The following is a 14,915-nucleotide window of genomic DNA, read 5'->3' as shown; positions in this document are numbered from 1 at the left end:
CAGACGCCCGACGAGGCGGCCGGCTACGCGCGCCACATCCGCCGCGTGCTCCACAGCCAGGTGCGCGACCACGCCGCCCGGGCGTTTGTCGACGGCGACCGCACCGTGCTCTGCTGCCAGGCCTTTTTCATCTTAGCCAGCTGGAAGATGCTCGACGACGGCCTGAGCGTCATCCAGGTCGGATATGCGTTCCGCCTGGCGATGGACATCCAGCTGCACGCCGATATGCCCAACTGCGTCAAGCCGAGCGAGTCGGTGCTCGACCAGGCGGGCCAGCAGCGGTACGCCGCCGTGCAGCGCCGCTTCCGCAGCCGGCAGCGCACGTTTATGATGCTCTTTGTCCAGGACAAGTCGCAGCAGATCGCCAACAAGATCACGACCCACTCGATCTCGCCCGACAACCCGCTCATCCGCAAGTGCCAGGAGTGGTGGCGCATGCCCGGGTCCGTGCCGGGAGACGCCTTCGTGTGCGCCAGCGTCGACATCCGCCGCATCCAGCACGTGGGTGGTCCGCGGAATGGCAGCACGAGTGCCCGCCCGAAGATCGAACTGACCTCCGCCCTCGATTCATCCCGCATGGCCTCCTCTTCCTACCCAGAAATACGTCGACCTGATGGACCGCATCGAGCAGCTGTCGGGTCCGATGAGCGACGGTCCAAGCATCGTGCTGCCGGCGTTCCTCAACGACGTGGCCGAGTGGTTCCAGCGCTGGACGAGCGTGCTCAACGTGCGCAAGGACCTCGACGAGGTGGCCTACGGCGACGATGCGGCCGTCAACCGGGCCAAGTTCCGGCGCACGGCCATGAAGCTGTGGCGCGACAGCCTCAAGACGTACGTGTCGTCGCTGGCGCTCAAGTGGACGCTCAAAAAGGCGGCGCAGCTCGAGCACCAGGAGCTGGTGCGCTCGCACAGCCGGCGGAGCGCGACGGCGGGCACCGAGGAGCGCGAGTCGGTCTCGGGGCGGTCGTCGATCATGCAGAACGGCTGCGTCAACCTGATGACGATGAACGCCTTTTGGCCGTGCGTCGAGGGCGCGCGCGGCGTCCTCGAGGCGCTCATCAGTTTCGAGCCCGAACGGCTGCAGACGGCGCCGGACGCCACGGTGCTGCAGAGCACGCACGCGGCGGTGCTGCTGTGCAGCCTGGCGACGCTGCGGTCGCACCCGCCGCTCGGGCAGGGCTACCTGCGCACGACGATCGAGCTCGTCGACCAGACCAGCGCGGCGTTCCGCAGGGCGAGCATCTCGTCGGACGACACCACGTTCATGATCGCCCAGTACCTCGAGAGCCTGCTGCGGCCCAAGGACGCGCGGGGCGATGCTGCAACGGCAAGACCGGGAGCCAGGGCCGACGAGGCGGCGATCGGTGCGCCTCCGCTTGTGGCGGGCCAGCCCGTGTTTGGCGTTGGTAGCTCGTTTTACGGCGCTGGCGGCAGCGGCGGAGGCAGCGGCTTGGATGGTCCGTCATCGTCGTCTGCCGCGGCGGCGGCAGGTCTACGGAGCAACGGGTGGGACGCGCCGACCTCGATGGATCAGCAGCATGCGGCTGCCGCGGCCGCTTCCGGCTACGCTGCACACCACGCTGGCCAGCATGCACCGTTCTTCTCCCACCAGCACAGCAGCAGCGGCAACAACACTGTCGGCGGCGGCATGGATGGCGGGCTCAACACGATTGCGGCTGCGGCCGAGGCGGTGGCTGCGGCTGCCAGCAACGGAGTCGGCGGGCCGAGCGCGCAGATGGACATTGGCAACCTCACCTGGCCGAGCACGGCGGCGGCGTCGTCTTCTGCGCCCGCGACGTCGGCGGCCGGTGCGGGCGGGGCGTGGAGCTATGCGGACTCGTACAACTGGAACTCGATCCTTTTCAATGTGAGTAGGCCCGGTCTCGAGATGGGGTTGGGGGTTGGGGCGGTGCCGCGGTGCTGACTGACGATGCTGCGCGTTTGTTTCCCTTGACCGTGAACCCCCCAAACAGCAACCGCCTCCTCCGCCACCGCCGCCGTTGCAGAGTACGACGGGCGGCCAGCACCACCAGCAGCCGACCGACGAGACGCTGCAGATGCTGCTCCGCTTCTTGGATGGGTAGTCGTTGTGGTCGTGGTCGTGGTCGTGGTCGTGGTCGCGGTGGAATTGTGCCATGGGATCAAGGAACGAGGTTTGGATTTGAAAATCGCCCCCCACGTGATGAGGCCCGCCCTCGCGTCATTCCCTGGCTGGGCTGGCTGGACTGGGCAGGGCGTGTGTTGCTCCAGGGTCCTGCCAAATTGTTGGCTGCGTGCGTGCATGACCCACCAGACGGCGTCAGCAGCAGCAGCGAGGGCGGTGCGGTGCGGTGCGGTGCGGTGTTGATCAGAGGCTCTTTGCTTCCACACCTCATCCTCCCCGCCACCCGCCCACGCACGCCATAGCATCCACCGCCCCGAGCCCAGGCCGGGCCTAGCCTACCCTCCCCTCCCCCCTACTCGCATCAGCGCTTCATTTCAATCGAGCGGCGACGGGCCCAAACGTCGCGAGTGTGCCTGCGCCTCGCTCACCGGCGCGACGACCATCAACACCGCACTGCCCTCTCACCACATCCGTCCGCCCGTCTACCCACATGCACCTCTCCGATATGGACGACGACGCCGGCTGCCAGCATCCACAGCAGGTGCGGGCCATGGATGCACCCTCTTCCACCGTGGTTCCTACCTCGCACCACGACGCCGTCGGCACATCCGAGCCAGCCTCGACCTCGTCGAGGCCGACGGAATGCGATGACAACCACAACAACGACGACGACGACGTCGATTCCGACACCGACACCGATGGCCACCCCATCCCCGTCCCCACTGCTGCGACGACCAGCGACCCGCCGAGCAGCATGACTCAGACGCTGTCCGTATCGAGCTTCAAGTCAGCATGGGCCAAAGGCGGCTCGTCCCTGCCCCTCTTCGGCCTACCGTCCAGCGGTTCCGCTGGCTCCATTGCGAGGATGCGGACCCAAGAGGAAGAGAAGCACGACACGCCGAGATCCGACCTGGATGAGATCGATCAGACACCCCGCAAGGTCAGGCCGGACAGGAGGGAAGAGGCGGAGCAGCAGCTGCTGCACGGACGTGACGAAGATCGCGAGGATGGAAAGGAGGAGGTCGTGGTGGTGGCGGCCAAGGCAGAGGATGGGCAGCTGAGCAGTCTCCAGGCAGAGACAGCTTCTCAGATGCAGGCTCAAGGCCCGCATTCCGATGAAGAGCAGGAGGACGTGCCGAAGGAGCAGCCCGCCGAGCAGCCCGTCGAGCAACAGCAGCTGGAGCAGCCGACCGAGCAGACCGACGGAACGCCAATCGAGCAGTCGTCCCTGAACGAGCACGCATCCACGAGGCAGCCAGAAGAACGGGCTGAGGAGGAGGAGCACCAGCAGCCGGTTCTGGACGACCTCCGCCCCGTCTCGACCGGCACGCAGGAGCAGGCAGCCGTCTCAGCACCGACGCCGCCGCTCGCGGTCGACCATGTCGCAGGAACGACCAATATCGAGACCCCCACGTCGCCCGCTGGAGCCGAGCCATGCCAGGCAGACGGCCCGGTCCCACTTCACGAGGAGGCAGACGTGCCCGCTGCCGTCCAGACTGCACTGAAGGCTTCGATGCCAGAGCACGGACCAACCTCGGCGACACCCGAGATTGCGGCTGAGGCGCCAGCTCCCGCATCGCCCGTCCTGGCCGCTACGGCGCTCAAGGCCGACGCGGAACTGGCCAAGGTCGTCTTTGGCTCATCTCCTCCGCCAAGCGCAGCGAGCTCCCTCGACGCCGCAGTGCCGACTGCGCGTGCACACGAGAAGCCCATGAGCCCAGAGCGCAAGGCGATCGCGGCCAAGTTCGACGCCATCTCGATGCCCCCTCCTATGCAGCTCTCTCCGCGCCGCAGGGGGCGCGGCAGCAGCGGAACGACGGTGGGCTCCTCACCCAGCAAGCGGACCACTTCGGCCGAGCAGCGCGCCGCTCTGCGGGCCACACTCGGTCTGGGTCCGCTCTCCTCGCCCACGATGCCGCCCGAGCATCTCCGAGCCACGGGCAGCGGCCTCGCCGAGACGATGGGGGCGCAGCGCAACAAGCTCGGAATCAGCCCGCCCAAGGCAGCCAGCACGAGCACCGCCCGGCGACCGCTTGCAGCCAGGCCGAGTCGGGCCACGCGCAACGGCGGCAGCTCGCCGTCGAAGCTCGAGGACATGAGCCTCCTCCTCGACTCGTCGGCCACCGACCTCATGGGCGAGTCGCTGGGCGACTCGAGCTTCCTGGCCGCGGCGGGCAACGTGACGCTGGATGACTCGTTCGACCTCAACGCGCATGCCACTAGGGCCAATCGACCCCGCGGCGCCCCCTCGCAGCCGTCCAGATCGAGGCCGCCGCGCATCAGCGTCGTACCAGAGGCACCGAGCTCAGAGGAACGCGGAGCAGCCATAGCACCGGCGGCGGCACCGCCATCGCCGCGACAGGCTGAACGGGGCTTCGGGAGGAACGTGCTGGGGCTCGGACTGGCGCCCAAGCCAACCGCGGGCCCCACCAGCAGCAGCAACAGCACGATCAAGAACCCGTTCGCGGCACCAAGCTCCGATGAGAGCACGGCCGAGCTCGACCTGACAGGCCGCTCCACCTCGCTGTCGCTGCTCATGGACGAATCTGGCGAAAAGAGCCTACTGTTTGGCGGCAACCTGTCGGCCTCGTTTGTCAACGCGAGGGACGGGGTCAGCGAGCGCGAGGCCGAAGAGCGAGGTGCCGCTGCACCGAGCGCCGGACGACCTTTGAACCGCGTTACGGCAGAGACCCTTGCGGCCAACGATCGCCAGAACCAGCGCACGGCGAGCAACGCGAGCAGCAGCAGCAGCGCCACCACGGCGGTTGGCCGGTCGCGGAGGGCGTCGCTCGCCTCGTCTGTCACTAGCACCACCAGTGTCCGCACCGTGAGGGAGTCGCCTGCCGCGCCGGCCAGGTCGACGGGGTTGAGGCAGCCTGGAAGCGGCCTTGTGCGGTCCACGTCGACCAGCTCGGCTAGGAGCCGTATCGGCGGTGAAGCGGGCGGCAGCGATGCCAACACCAAGACTCCGATCGCCGCCGCACGCACCCTGGCTCGACCCTCGGCCGCAGCCGCGACCTCCGCAGCCGCGACCTCCGCAGCAGCCGCGACGTCGAGCCTGGCACGTCGCCGGACGACCTCCACCACATCGACGCAGGATCGTCCCGCGGCGAGCTCGGCGACGACTTCGACCACGGCGAGCGCGACTGCGACGCCGATGGCATCTCGACGCAAGAGCCTCGCTTCCCGCCCGCCCGTCAGCGGCAGCGCGTCGCGTCGCGAGTCGCTGATCTCGCTCTCGGCCACGACGGCAGTCACCCCTTCCTCGTCGGCCTCTACGATTGCGGTGCCGCGCCGTCGTCCCGTCTCGCCTCCTGCCGGCGCCGAGCTGGAGATGAAGACGCCGACTGGGCCTGTCCGGACCATTTCTTCGCATCGCACGGCAGCGGGCGGAGGAGACGTTGCGAGTGGCCGGACGACGTCGGCGGTTGGAGGGGCGACCACGACCACGGCCGGTAGCGCAAGGAGGTCGTTCCTCCCCGCGGCGGCTGGTGCGACGACGACGAGCACGGCCAGGACGAGCGGGCTGAGGACGCCGCGCAAATCGACTACGACCACGACCGCTGGCGGCGCTGCTACGGGGATCCAACCCATGCCTCCGCTGCCCGCTCCGTCGTCTTCGTCGTCGACTTCGGTCGCGACCAGCCGACTGGCACGCACGACGCCTCGCAAGAGCATCGCCACGAGGCCGCCTTCGCTGGCGCGTCCCAACGCAGCCGCCGCCACGTCGTCGGCCGGTGTCGTCGGCGGGCGTGCGGGACTGCAGAGGAGCGAGTCGGTCGGCACTGCGTTGTCCTACGCTGGCGCGAGGGAGCGGACCTCGACGGTCGGTGGCTCGACGGTGACGGCGACGAGGATTGGTCGTCCTTCTGCCGCAACGGCGCTGACGACGACGACGGCGGGGGCGGGGGCGAGGTCGACGGTGTTCAAGGAGTCGACCAACGTCGTCGCGCCGTCCGAGGCGGGCAGGATCCGGAGGAGCGCAATGCACGCCGCCTCGTCTGCAGGTACCGCCGCCGTTCGTGCAGGAGCCAAGGCGGCGACCGATGCGGCAGCCTCGGGTGAGAGGGGCAGCGGCATTTCCGTCCCGACACGACGGGCGTAGCGTAGCGAGCACGATTGAGCTCGCGACAGGCGGTGACGACGACAGAGCGGGGTTCCCTCTCGATCGAGTTTTTCTCGTCACCCATCTATTCTCTGCCTCGTGCTTTGAATGCGAGCAGCACCTCCCTGCACCTACCTGACTGACTGACGGATCGGCGATGCCGGAGGTTTGGTAAGATGGTGTGCAAGCGTGAGGAGGCGCGGGGGTATCGATTGCGTGCAGTCGGCGCGGGGCGGGGGCGGGGGCGGGGGGAAAATCAGGCTTGCCCAGAGGAAGGGCCCTGCTTGGCTTTGGCGTCCTTGCGCCTCTTTTCCTTGCGATCCGCCTTGTCGACTTTGCCCTTCTTCGTTGCTTTTTTCTTTTCCTCCTTGCCCGCCGCCGTCGTCGCCGCCGTTGGGGCTATCCCCTGTGCGTCGCCTAGGGCAGCATCGTCCGTCACCCTCTTTCGTTTCCTGCTCGACTCGACGCCGGTCCCGTCGACGCCCTCGCCCTCGCTCACGCCCTCGTCCTTGCTCTTTTGTCGTCGTCGCAGCGCCTTTTCGCTCCTCTTCTTCTGCTTTTCCGCCCTCCGAACCTCCCTCGCCTCCCTCTTGGCCTGTTTGGCCGCCTTCCTGGCCGCCTTTTCCAGCTTGGCCTGCACCTTGGCTGCCTTGCGCGCCCGCTTGTCCGCCTTGTCGGTCGATGTCGATGAAGAAGGTGGAGGTGGCGTCGTTGAAGAAGGGTTAGGGGAGGAGGAGGAAGAGGCGGCGGTCGGGGGTTCGGGGGAGGGTTCCTTGCTCGAGATGACTTCGCCGCGGATAAAGCTGCTCATCAACGTCTTGCGTGCGTGTTCGCGCTTGGCCATCGAGGCCAGCGACATTCCACCTTTCGCCGCCGCCGCCGCCGTCGTCGTTGTCGTCATGGTAGTGCTGGTGGTGGTGATGACGGGGGTAGAGGATCCACTGCCGGTCGGAGTACCACCGGCGGGGCTGCCACCGATGGAGAGCGACTTGGCACCCGCGGTAAAGATGCTGTCCCACCACTCGTTTGCGCGGTCGCGGTCCTTTCCGATGCCGGTGAGGGAGCGTTTTTGCGGGATGGCGAGCGGTTTCTTGAGACCGCGTCCGCTCGCCCCGTCGAGGGGCACGCCGACGCCCGCCCAGCCTTGCGAAGAGAGGTAGCTGGTCGTGTTGAGCGGCATGTCGGGGCGGCGGGAAAGGTGGGGGTGACGGTGGACGACCGAGGAGGATGTAGGCAGGCGGGCAGGCAGGCAGGCAGGTAGGCGGTGGAGAGGGAGAAGGGAGGAGGTCAGGATGGCACGGGATGGGATGCGAGAGGATCCAACAAAGGCCCGCCGAGCTGCGCCCAACTTTGGCTGCCGGCATTTTTGGAATTTTTTGAGACCGAAGTGAGGGTCCGCCGACTTCCGAGGGCAACTGCGAGGATCGAAGGAGCGCGCATCAGCCGGCCGAGTAAGCGGTTGAGCTGGCGCCCAGGTGGAGGGAGGACTGGCCTGGCCGCTTCTTCTTGGCGACGCACAGCCCACAGACCAACACTCGGTAGGGGCCCTCTCTTGGCGGCGCACCACCACCACCACCACCAACACCGCCACTGGTCTCCCCCGCTGAGAACAGGCAGGCAGACCGTGACAGGCCAGGCCCATCGCTGCCACCATGATCGCACACGCGGACAACGGCGGCCATGGCCCACGGCAGCGACGCACACCACCCTCCCCGCGGCCCCTCCTCGCCGTCGCCGCGCTCCTCGTCTCGTCCATCGCCGTCCTCCTCTACACCCTCACCGCATTCGTCGCACTCCCCTCGCGCCTCGCCACATCCCAGCAGTGCCGCATGTCGAGGATGTGGCCCGCCTACATCGACCACACCGCCTCCCTCGAACCCTTCTCCTCCTCGGGCCTCTGGCGCAAGTACCGCCTCTACCTCTACCGCGAACGCACCGTCGACCCGCACGACATCCCCACGGGCTCACCCGCCCTCTTCGTCCCGGGAAACGCAGGATCCTACGGACAGATCCGCAGCGTCGCATCTAGCGCCGCGCACCAGTGGTACCAGCCGGCCACCGGAGGCATGCGCCAGCCAGAGTGGCAGAACCTCGGCCTCCGCCACGCAAACACCGACTGGTGGACCGTCGACTTCAACGAGGACTTTTCCGCATTCAGCGGCGCCACCCTCGTCCAGCAGGCCACATTCCTCAACGAGGTCGTCGCCTACCTCCGCGACCGCTACCCTTCCCCGCCCACGCCCAACCGCGCGGCGGGCGAGCAGAACGTCTCCATCCCGATCCTCGCACACAGCATGGGCGGCATCGCGGCCAGGCTCATGGCGACCTTGGACAACCACCCGCCCCACAGCATCGACACCATCGTCACCCTCAGCACCCCGCACGCCTACCCACCCGCCCCCTTTGACAAGGCCATCGAGGGCGTGTACCGCGCAATCAACCGGCCGCCGTCATCCCCCGGCGGCAGCGCACGTCGGCCCCTTATCGTCTCCATCGCTGGCGGACTGCTCGACTCGCAGCTTCCCTCGGACCCGGCATCGCTCTCCCTCGCCGCTCTTCAGCACCAGTCGCCCGAAGCGACGCGACTCTCCACCTTCACCTCGTCCCTGCCTTCGCTCTGGACCTCGGTCGACCACCTGGCCATCATGTGGTGCGACCAGGTGCGCGAAAAGATCGCCAGGGGCTTCCTCCTCGACGCGGCCACGTTTGGCCGGCTGACAGACGAGCGCAGCGACCAGGATGTGCCCCTCAAGCGACGCGAGCTGTGGCGCAGGGTCCTCGGCGTGGCGCAGCAGCAGGACGGCGGCAGCTTCTTGCACGATGGCGGCCAACAAGAGGTCCACGTCGATCGCAACGACTCGCCCGTCCTCAAGATGGAGAGCGAGGGCATGGACTCGGTGCTCAAGACGGACAGTCCCGGTGACACCATCTACCACCGTCCAGCCTCGCGCGTCCGCCAAGACGGCAGCCAGGAGGCGCTCGCCTTTGAGCTCATCACCAATCTCTGCGTCGGGCCCAACCCGTCGGCCGGCACAGGCTCGCCCACGCAACAGCCCATCGAGCTCATCGTCCTCATGTGCCGCCGCGGCGCGGATCCGGGCAACCCGACCAAGATCGGCAAGGCCGTCTGCGAGCCCGTGCTGCCGTGGAGATGGCAGCTGATGCCCCCGAGCGGCCTGCCCGACGCGCAGGGTCGCGATATCGCTACGGCGCGCGGTGGCAGCGCCGCTGCATCCGGCTACCCGCTCCCCTTTCCCGACGCCCACCGGCTGTACCACGTCCCCGGCCAGGCGTTTCAGCGATTGCGCATCGACTCCAGGACGCTTCAGGAAAAGTCGATCGAGTTTATCCGCCTCGAGAGAAAGGCCGACGACGGCGTCGTGCAAAAGGAGCACGCGCGGCACTCGTTCACCCGCGCTGCGTGGGTCAGCGAGCTCGACGGGCGTGTGACGAGTCTCGGCGGAGTCGGACCGGGCACGATCAGCCTCGGCGGCGTCGCCGCTCCTGGTTCCGGCGCGACCCAAGAGGCGCCGTTGGTGGCCGAATGGAGCGTGCCAGGGATGAGCGCCGCGCTGCTCGCCTACGACATCGAGCTGGTGCCGTCCAAGTGCTTTCTCAAGGCCGTCGGACGCAACGTTGCCACGCTGGCCAGCCAACCGACTGGGTCCCATCACACCTCGACGCCGGCGTTTGCGCCGCTGCTGCGCGTCTCTGACCCCGTGACGGGCGACTCGAGGTGGTACCCGAGCCTGATTCCGCCGGCGCTGCTCGAGAGCTTGCGAGATGCGCGCCACACGGTGCAGGGCGACGACTACACGATCCGCTTGCCGCTCTCGCTCCACGGGGCCGCGCCCTTCATGCCGCCTCCGCGGTCAAACGCGGTCCACGTCCAGCTGTGGACCGACCCGGCGCTGCTGCACCAGTCTGCGGGCAGCGGCGGGGAGCCGTGCGTGGCGGCGTTTGACGGCATCAGGATCGCCGTCAACTGGCGCAATTCGGTCGGGCTGATGGTGATGCGGTACCGCTTCTTCGTGGTGGCCTGGCCGCTGGCGCTGCTGGCCTGCGTCGTGGCGCGCATGTGGCACGACTGGACGACGGCGGCCAGGACGCAGGGGCTGGGCGACGCGGCCATGTTTCCCTCGGTGCTCGACTACCTCACCAACCGCTGGACGGTCACGAGGCTGGTGCCCGGTACGCTCGCAGCGCTGGTGGGAGGCGACCTCCTGCAGCGCTTCGCCTACGCCGCTCTCGGCTGGGGCCGCGACAACACGACGAGCTGGACGGTGGGCGCGCTGATCGGCATGCCGCAGCCGGGGGCCGGTATCATGACGCTGCTGCTGCTCGCGTCGATGGTGGTGGTGTCGTACCAGGTGCTCTTCTCGCTCGCGCTGGTGCTGCACCACGGCACCGGCGCGGTCGTCGTCGTGGCCAGGAAGCTGGGCCTGTCGCATCGCATCAGCTGGGGCCAGCCGCTGCCCTCGGCGGGCGGCCAGGGTCGACCGCGATTCCGCCCGGCCTCGCTGGCAGGCCTGGCTACGCTGGCGTTGGCGACGCTGCTGGTGGTGCCGCACCAGTTTGTCTTTGTCGTCCTCTGCCTGCTCCATGCTGGCAACACGGTGCGGTCCCGACTGGATCTCGAGCAAGCGTCACGTCTTTCGCCGCATGACTCAGCCTCTACGACGGCGGCGGGACGAGCGGGACGGCAAAGCAAGTCGAGCGAAGAAGACCAGCAGCGCGTCGACGACGACAACGGCAACGACGTCGACGGGCTCGAGGGCTACACCATTCCCTCGTCCTCCTCCTCCTCCTCCTCCTCCTCCTCCTCGACGACGAGGACGGCGCTGATGTCGCGGTACAACCAGCACCTGACGCTGCTCCTGGTTCTGCTTCTGCTACTGCCGCAGAAGGTGACGGTGCTGGTCGTCTGGGCGCGCAACCTGGCCGCCGTCGGGCTCGTCTCGCCGCGCACCTCGGCGCGGTGGACGGACCACAATCCTTTCGACGTGCTGCCGTTCCTGCTCTTGGTCTGGATCTGCGCCGGTGGACGCCCGCTCGAGCCGGCACGACGCGACGGCGGCATTGTCGAGCGCGCCGCGGCGACGGTGGCGTGGGCCTTGATGGGCGTGCTCGGATGGGCGGTGGGGATACGGTGGTGCTACCTCCTCTACGAGGCCGGGCTGGGCGTGGCGTGGGTCTTGGTCGGTACGCATTGGGTGGCGAGGCGATTTGGGGGCTCGGCTGGCCCGGAAGCGGGCAGGGGCGGGTACGCTGCCCTCTCTGGGGCGGGGCAGGGTGTCGAGGCAGTGAGCATGCGCCGCTTCCCCGCCCGCTCGTCGGCGCTCGCTGACCCGCGACAAGAGGGGGCGGAGGCGTCTATACCGATCCACCACCTTTCGCTTCCTCCTCTCTCTGCGCCGACTCCGGCCGACGACGGGGATCGCGAGGATGACATCGATAACGCTGGCAACGACGACGACGTCGACGACGACGACGCCCAAGCGACAGCCTCCGCGCCGGCGACGGCGATGACATTGTCATCGTCAAAAAGCGGTCCATGCACCTCAACCTCGACCTCGACCTCGACCTCGACCTCGACCTCGACAGCGCAAGGCGAGGAGGGCGAGACGCTGGACGGGGTACTGGAGGAATACCTCGCGACGCTCGACACGTACCTGCGCCTGCGGCAGGAGGCGTCGTCGGCGTTGGTCGGCGGGTTCCTGCACCTGGGTCGGTCCAAGGTCGAGTTGGGACCGAGGCGGGTGGGACGCGACGCGTACGATGCGAGGCTGAAGAGCGATCTGCGCGTCCGTGTGTCGCGTGCCGATGGTGGTGGGGTGCGGGTTGAGAGGGTTCAGCCTCGGTATGAGGAGGAGGAGGAGGGGGGGAGGAGGAGGAGGGAAGGGGAATGAAGGGGAAGAAGGGAGAGGGAGAGGGCGAGGGCGGGTTGAGAAGACGTCGACCCGTCCCTGGACCTATATCGCTCCCACCTACCACCACCGACAAGGACACGGACAAGGACAACGAGACCGAGGACGACGAGGGCGAGGACGAGGATGAAAAAAAGAAATACGGCCTCGACAAGACGACGACGGGGGCGGGGGAGCAAAGCGCCAAGGTCGAGGCGCAGGCGCGACGACGACCTCCGCATGCCCTCTACCAGTTTTCCGCGCTGCCGCCCCACTCGCTCCGCACGGCCCAGGGGCAGTTTACACGCGCCCTCGACGCGTACCTCGGCATCGAGGCTACGCCAGAACAACGACAGGAACAAGAGGGACTCGTCCAGGTCGTGCTGCGGCTTGGCCACCTCGAAGCTAGGGTGCGTCGTCTTCGCACTCGACAGCGCCAGGCGGTACCCCGCACGACTCTGTGAGAGGACCAAGGTGGCTGCCTGGGTGGATGACGTGGCCCGTGTCGGATCGTGCGTCCGTCCGATTCGCTTCGTTCGATGCGTCAACTGGCAATGCCAAAAACAAAAAAGTGTCTATCTATCGGAGGAGGAACCCTCGCAATCTCTACTGGCCGCCCGTGGCTTCTAGACCGTCGACGCCTCCTTTTCCCGCCCCGACGTGGGCCTCGCCACGGCACCGGCGCAGGACGGCCTCGACGTCGACAGGACCGACGTAGCTGCTTTTCCCCTCGACGAGCCACGCGGTCGCGGCGAGGACGACGACGATGGCGACGACGACGACGGTGTAGTTCATGTTGGAGCCCGTCACGGGAAGTTCGGGCGGAAAGAGGAAAAAGACGTCGGTAAACGCAATATAGGCCACTGCGGTGGCGTTGAGCGCCGGACCGAGAATGGGGCCGAGGGTGCGTCGCTGGCCTGCGTTGACGGCGCTGTCGTCTCCCGCCGACGTGGACGGACCGAGCAGCGTGGCCTTCCGGCCGCGGATGAGGACGAGGAGGATGGGGAGGCAGTAGGATGCCTGGAGGAGCACGACGGAGCTGCTCAGGATGGCGTTGAGCGCCGAGTCGCTGCCGAGGTAGATGCAGCCGAAGACGACGACCCACGCCGTCGTGAGCGTCATTGCCTGGAGCGGCACCTCGAGGCGGGCGTCGACGCGCTCGAGGTGGAGCGGGCCGTAGCAGAAGGGCAGGCCGCGGTCGCGCGCAAACGCCTGCACCATGCGCGAGCTCGTGGTGAGGAGCGCCGTGGCGGTGAAGGCCATCGAGCAGATGGGGAAGATGAGGAGACAGACGGCGCCGGCGCGGTTGGCGACGGCCTGGTAGAGGATCTCGCCGAGGGCGCCGTTGGGCGACGATACGACGGCGTCAAAGTCGCGGATGACAAAGAGGAGCACCGTCAGCACGACAAACGTCGAGCTCGACCCGATGGCCACGGCGAGCACCATGGCGAGCGGGGCGTTGCGCGCCGGGTGCGAGATCTCGTCGATGAGGTGGGTGGCGCCGTCGGCGCCAATCAGGCTGAAGGCGGCCTGGAGCAGGCCGAGGATCCAGGCCACGCCGTCGTTCCAGCCCGTCGAGTTGTTGAAGCCGCCAAAGACGAACCGGGCCGACTGGACGCGGCCGTCGGGCACGGCGCAGGCGAGCGTGGTGATGACGATGACGAGGGCGCCGACGAGGGACCAGAACATGGCCACGCGGTTGACGGCGTCGAGGATGCGGACGGCAAACGCATTGACGAGCCAGGCGCCGAGGGCAAAGGCGACGTAGAGGAGGAAGACGTGCCACGGCTGGCTCTCGTAGTTGGGGTGGAGAAGCGCGATGAGGCCAGTGATGAGCTGCGCGGCGAGGCTCGAGGCCGTGGCGGTGAGGGCGACCCAGCCGGCGACGCTGAGCCAACCGGCGGTGTAGGCCAGGCCGTTGCGGTAGGCGGGCGGGCTGAGGAGGTAGACCCAGTGGTACTGGCCGCCGGTGGTCGGGTAGTGGGAGCAGATCTCGGCCATGGATAGGGCGATGGCCATGGTGCCGCAGGTGGCGACGACGAGTCCCCAGAGGATGGCCACTGGGCCGCCCGAGGGGAGGGCGACCGAGAGCGAGGCCGAGGCGGCGGTCCAGCTGTTGAGGATGCAGTAGCAGAGGCCGATGAGGGCGAGCGTGGAAAAGTGCTTGGCCTGGATGACGGTGCCGGGCGGTGGGGCGGCCGTGGCCGTCGGTGCATCGCCGCGGTACGAGTGGACCGAGGGCGGCGACGACTTGATGGCGGCATCCGGGGTGGTCGAGTGGGTGCCTGGGTGGGTATGGTGGGCGGGCGCAGGCTGCTTGGCCGCCGGGTGCGGTCTAGGCTGGTCCATGGCGTGGTGTACGGGGGTTGCGAGGATCGTCGGACAGGGAGCGGTTGGTTGTGGACGAGAGAGAAGATGGCAGACGGCAGAGGATGGTCGAGGTGGCGAAGGTCCCAGGCAGGTTGACCAGCCGCCCTTGTGGTGCTGACTTGCCAAGGAGGTGGTGGCGCCAGGCGCGCAATGGCCACATCTTTGCCTGCGCGCCCGGCTGTCGGTACAGTATGCAGCGAATGAGGGGCTTGAATGGCTTCCCCGCAGTCGGTCACGGCCAGCGACGACGGCAGAGGGTGACGTGGGTCGAGAGCCAAGGACGAGCAGGACGGCTGATTGGCTGGCCCCGGCCCCCCGTCCAAGCCAAGCCACGCCCAGGTCAGTCATGCTGGGCAGCGAGCAAGCAGGCGGGCGGGCCGGCGAGCAAGCTGCGGGGGATTTCGCGAGTTGACCGCCGCCGCGGTCCATC

General features: G+C 67.9%; 5 protein-coding genes across 5 annotated transcripts in view; 3 read left to right on the top strand and 2 right to left on the bottom strand.

Moving 5' to 3' along the window:
* PFL1_02423 (uncharacterized protein) overlaps positions 1-2,084 on the top strand; it is a gene marked incomplete at both ends in the record, with an annotated part of 3,942 nt that extends 1,858 nt beyond the window's left edge. Inside the window, 3 exons of the mRNA XM_007879935.1 lie at positions 57-501; positions 599-1,867; positions 1,974-2,084. Coding sequence (XP_007878126.1) covers positions 57-501; positions 599-1,867; positions 1,974-2,084 — 1,825 coding nt within the window. The remainder of the gene's footprint in view (positions 1-56; positions 502-598; positions 1,868-1,973) is intronic.
* Positions 2,085-2,594: 510 nt separating this feature from the next.
* PFL1_02422 (uncharacterized protein) lies at positions 2,595-6,209 on the top strand (the record flags this gene model as incomplete). Its single annotated transcript, XM_007879934.1, has 1 exon — positions 2,595-6,209. One exon carries the CDS (start codon positions 2,595-2,597, stop codon positions 6,207-6,209), a length of 3,615 nt encoding a protein of 1,204 aa, XP_007878125.1.
* A 256-nt stretch (positions 6,210-6,465) lies between these two features.
* PFL1_02421 (uncharacterized protein) lies at positions 6,466-7,389 on the bottom strand (the record flags this gene model as incomplete). Its single annotated transcript, XM_007879933.1, has 1 exon — positions 6,466-7,389. One exon carries the CDS (start codon positions 7,387-7,389, stop codon positions 6,466-6,468), a length of 924 nt encoding a protein of 307 aa, XP_007878124.1.
* Positions 7,390-7,861: 472 nt separating this feature from the next.
* PFL1_02420 (uncharacterized protein) lies at positions 7,862-12,579 on the top strand (the record flags this gene model as incomplete). Its single annotated transcript, XM_007879932.1, has 4 exons — positions 7,862-11,411; positions 11,814-12,013; positions 12,214-12,525; positions 12,550-12,579. The coding sequence occupies 4 exons, from the start codon at positions 7,862-7,864 to the stop codon at positions 12,577-12,579; spliced, it is 4,092 nt and encodes a 1,363-aa protein (XP_007878123.1).
* A 142-nt stretch (positions 12,580-12,721) lies between these two features.
* On the bottom strand, positions 12,722-14,464 carry PFL1_02419 (uncharacterized protein; the record flags this gene model as incomplete). The annotated part of the gene is made up of 1 exon (XM_007879931.1): positions 12,722-14,464. One exon carries the CDS (start codon positions 14,462-14,464, stop codon positions 12,722-12,724), a length of 1,743 nt encoding a protein of 580 aa, XP_007878122.1.
* Positions 14,465-14,915: the final 451 nt, after the last annotated feature.

The sequence above is a fragment of the Pseudozyma flocculosa genome, assembly GCF_000417875.1.
Source record: "Pseudozyma flocculosa PF-1 unplaced genomic scaffold scaffold00006, whole genome shotgun sequence".
Classification (NCBI taxonomy): Eukaryota; Fungi; Basidiomycota; class Ustilaginomycetes; order Ustilaginales; family Ustilaginaceae; genus Pseudozyma; species Pseudozyma flocculosa.
This window is presented reverse-complemented; position numbering and strand designations above follow the sequence as displayed.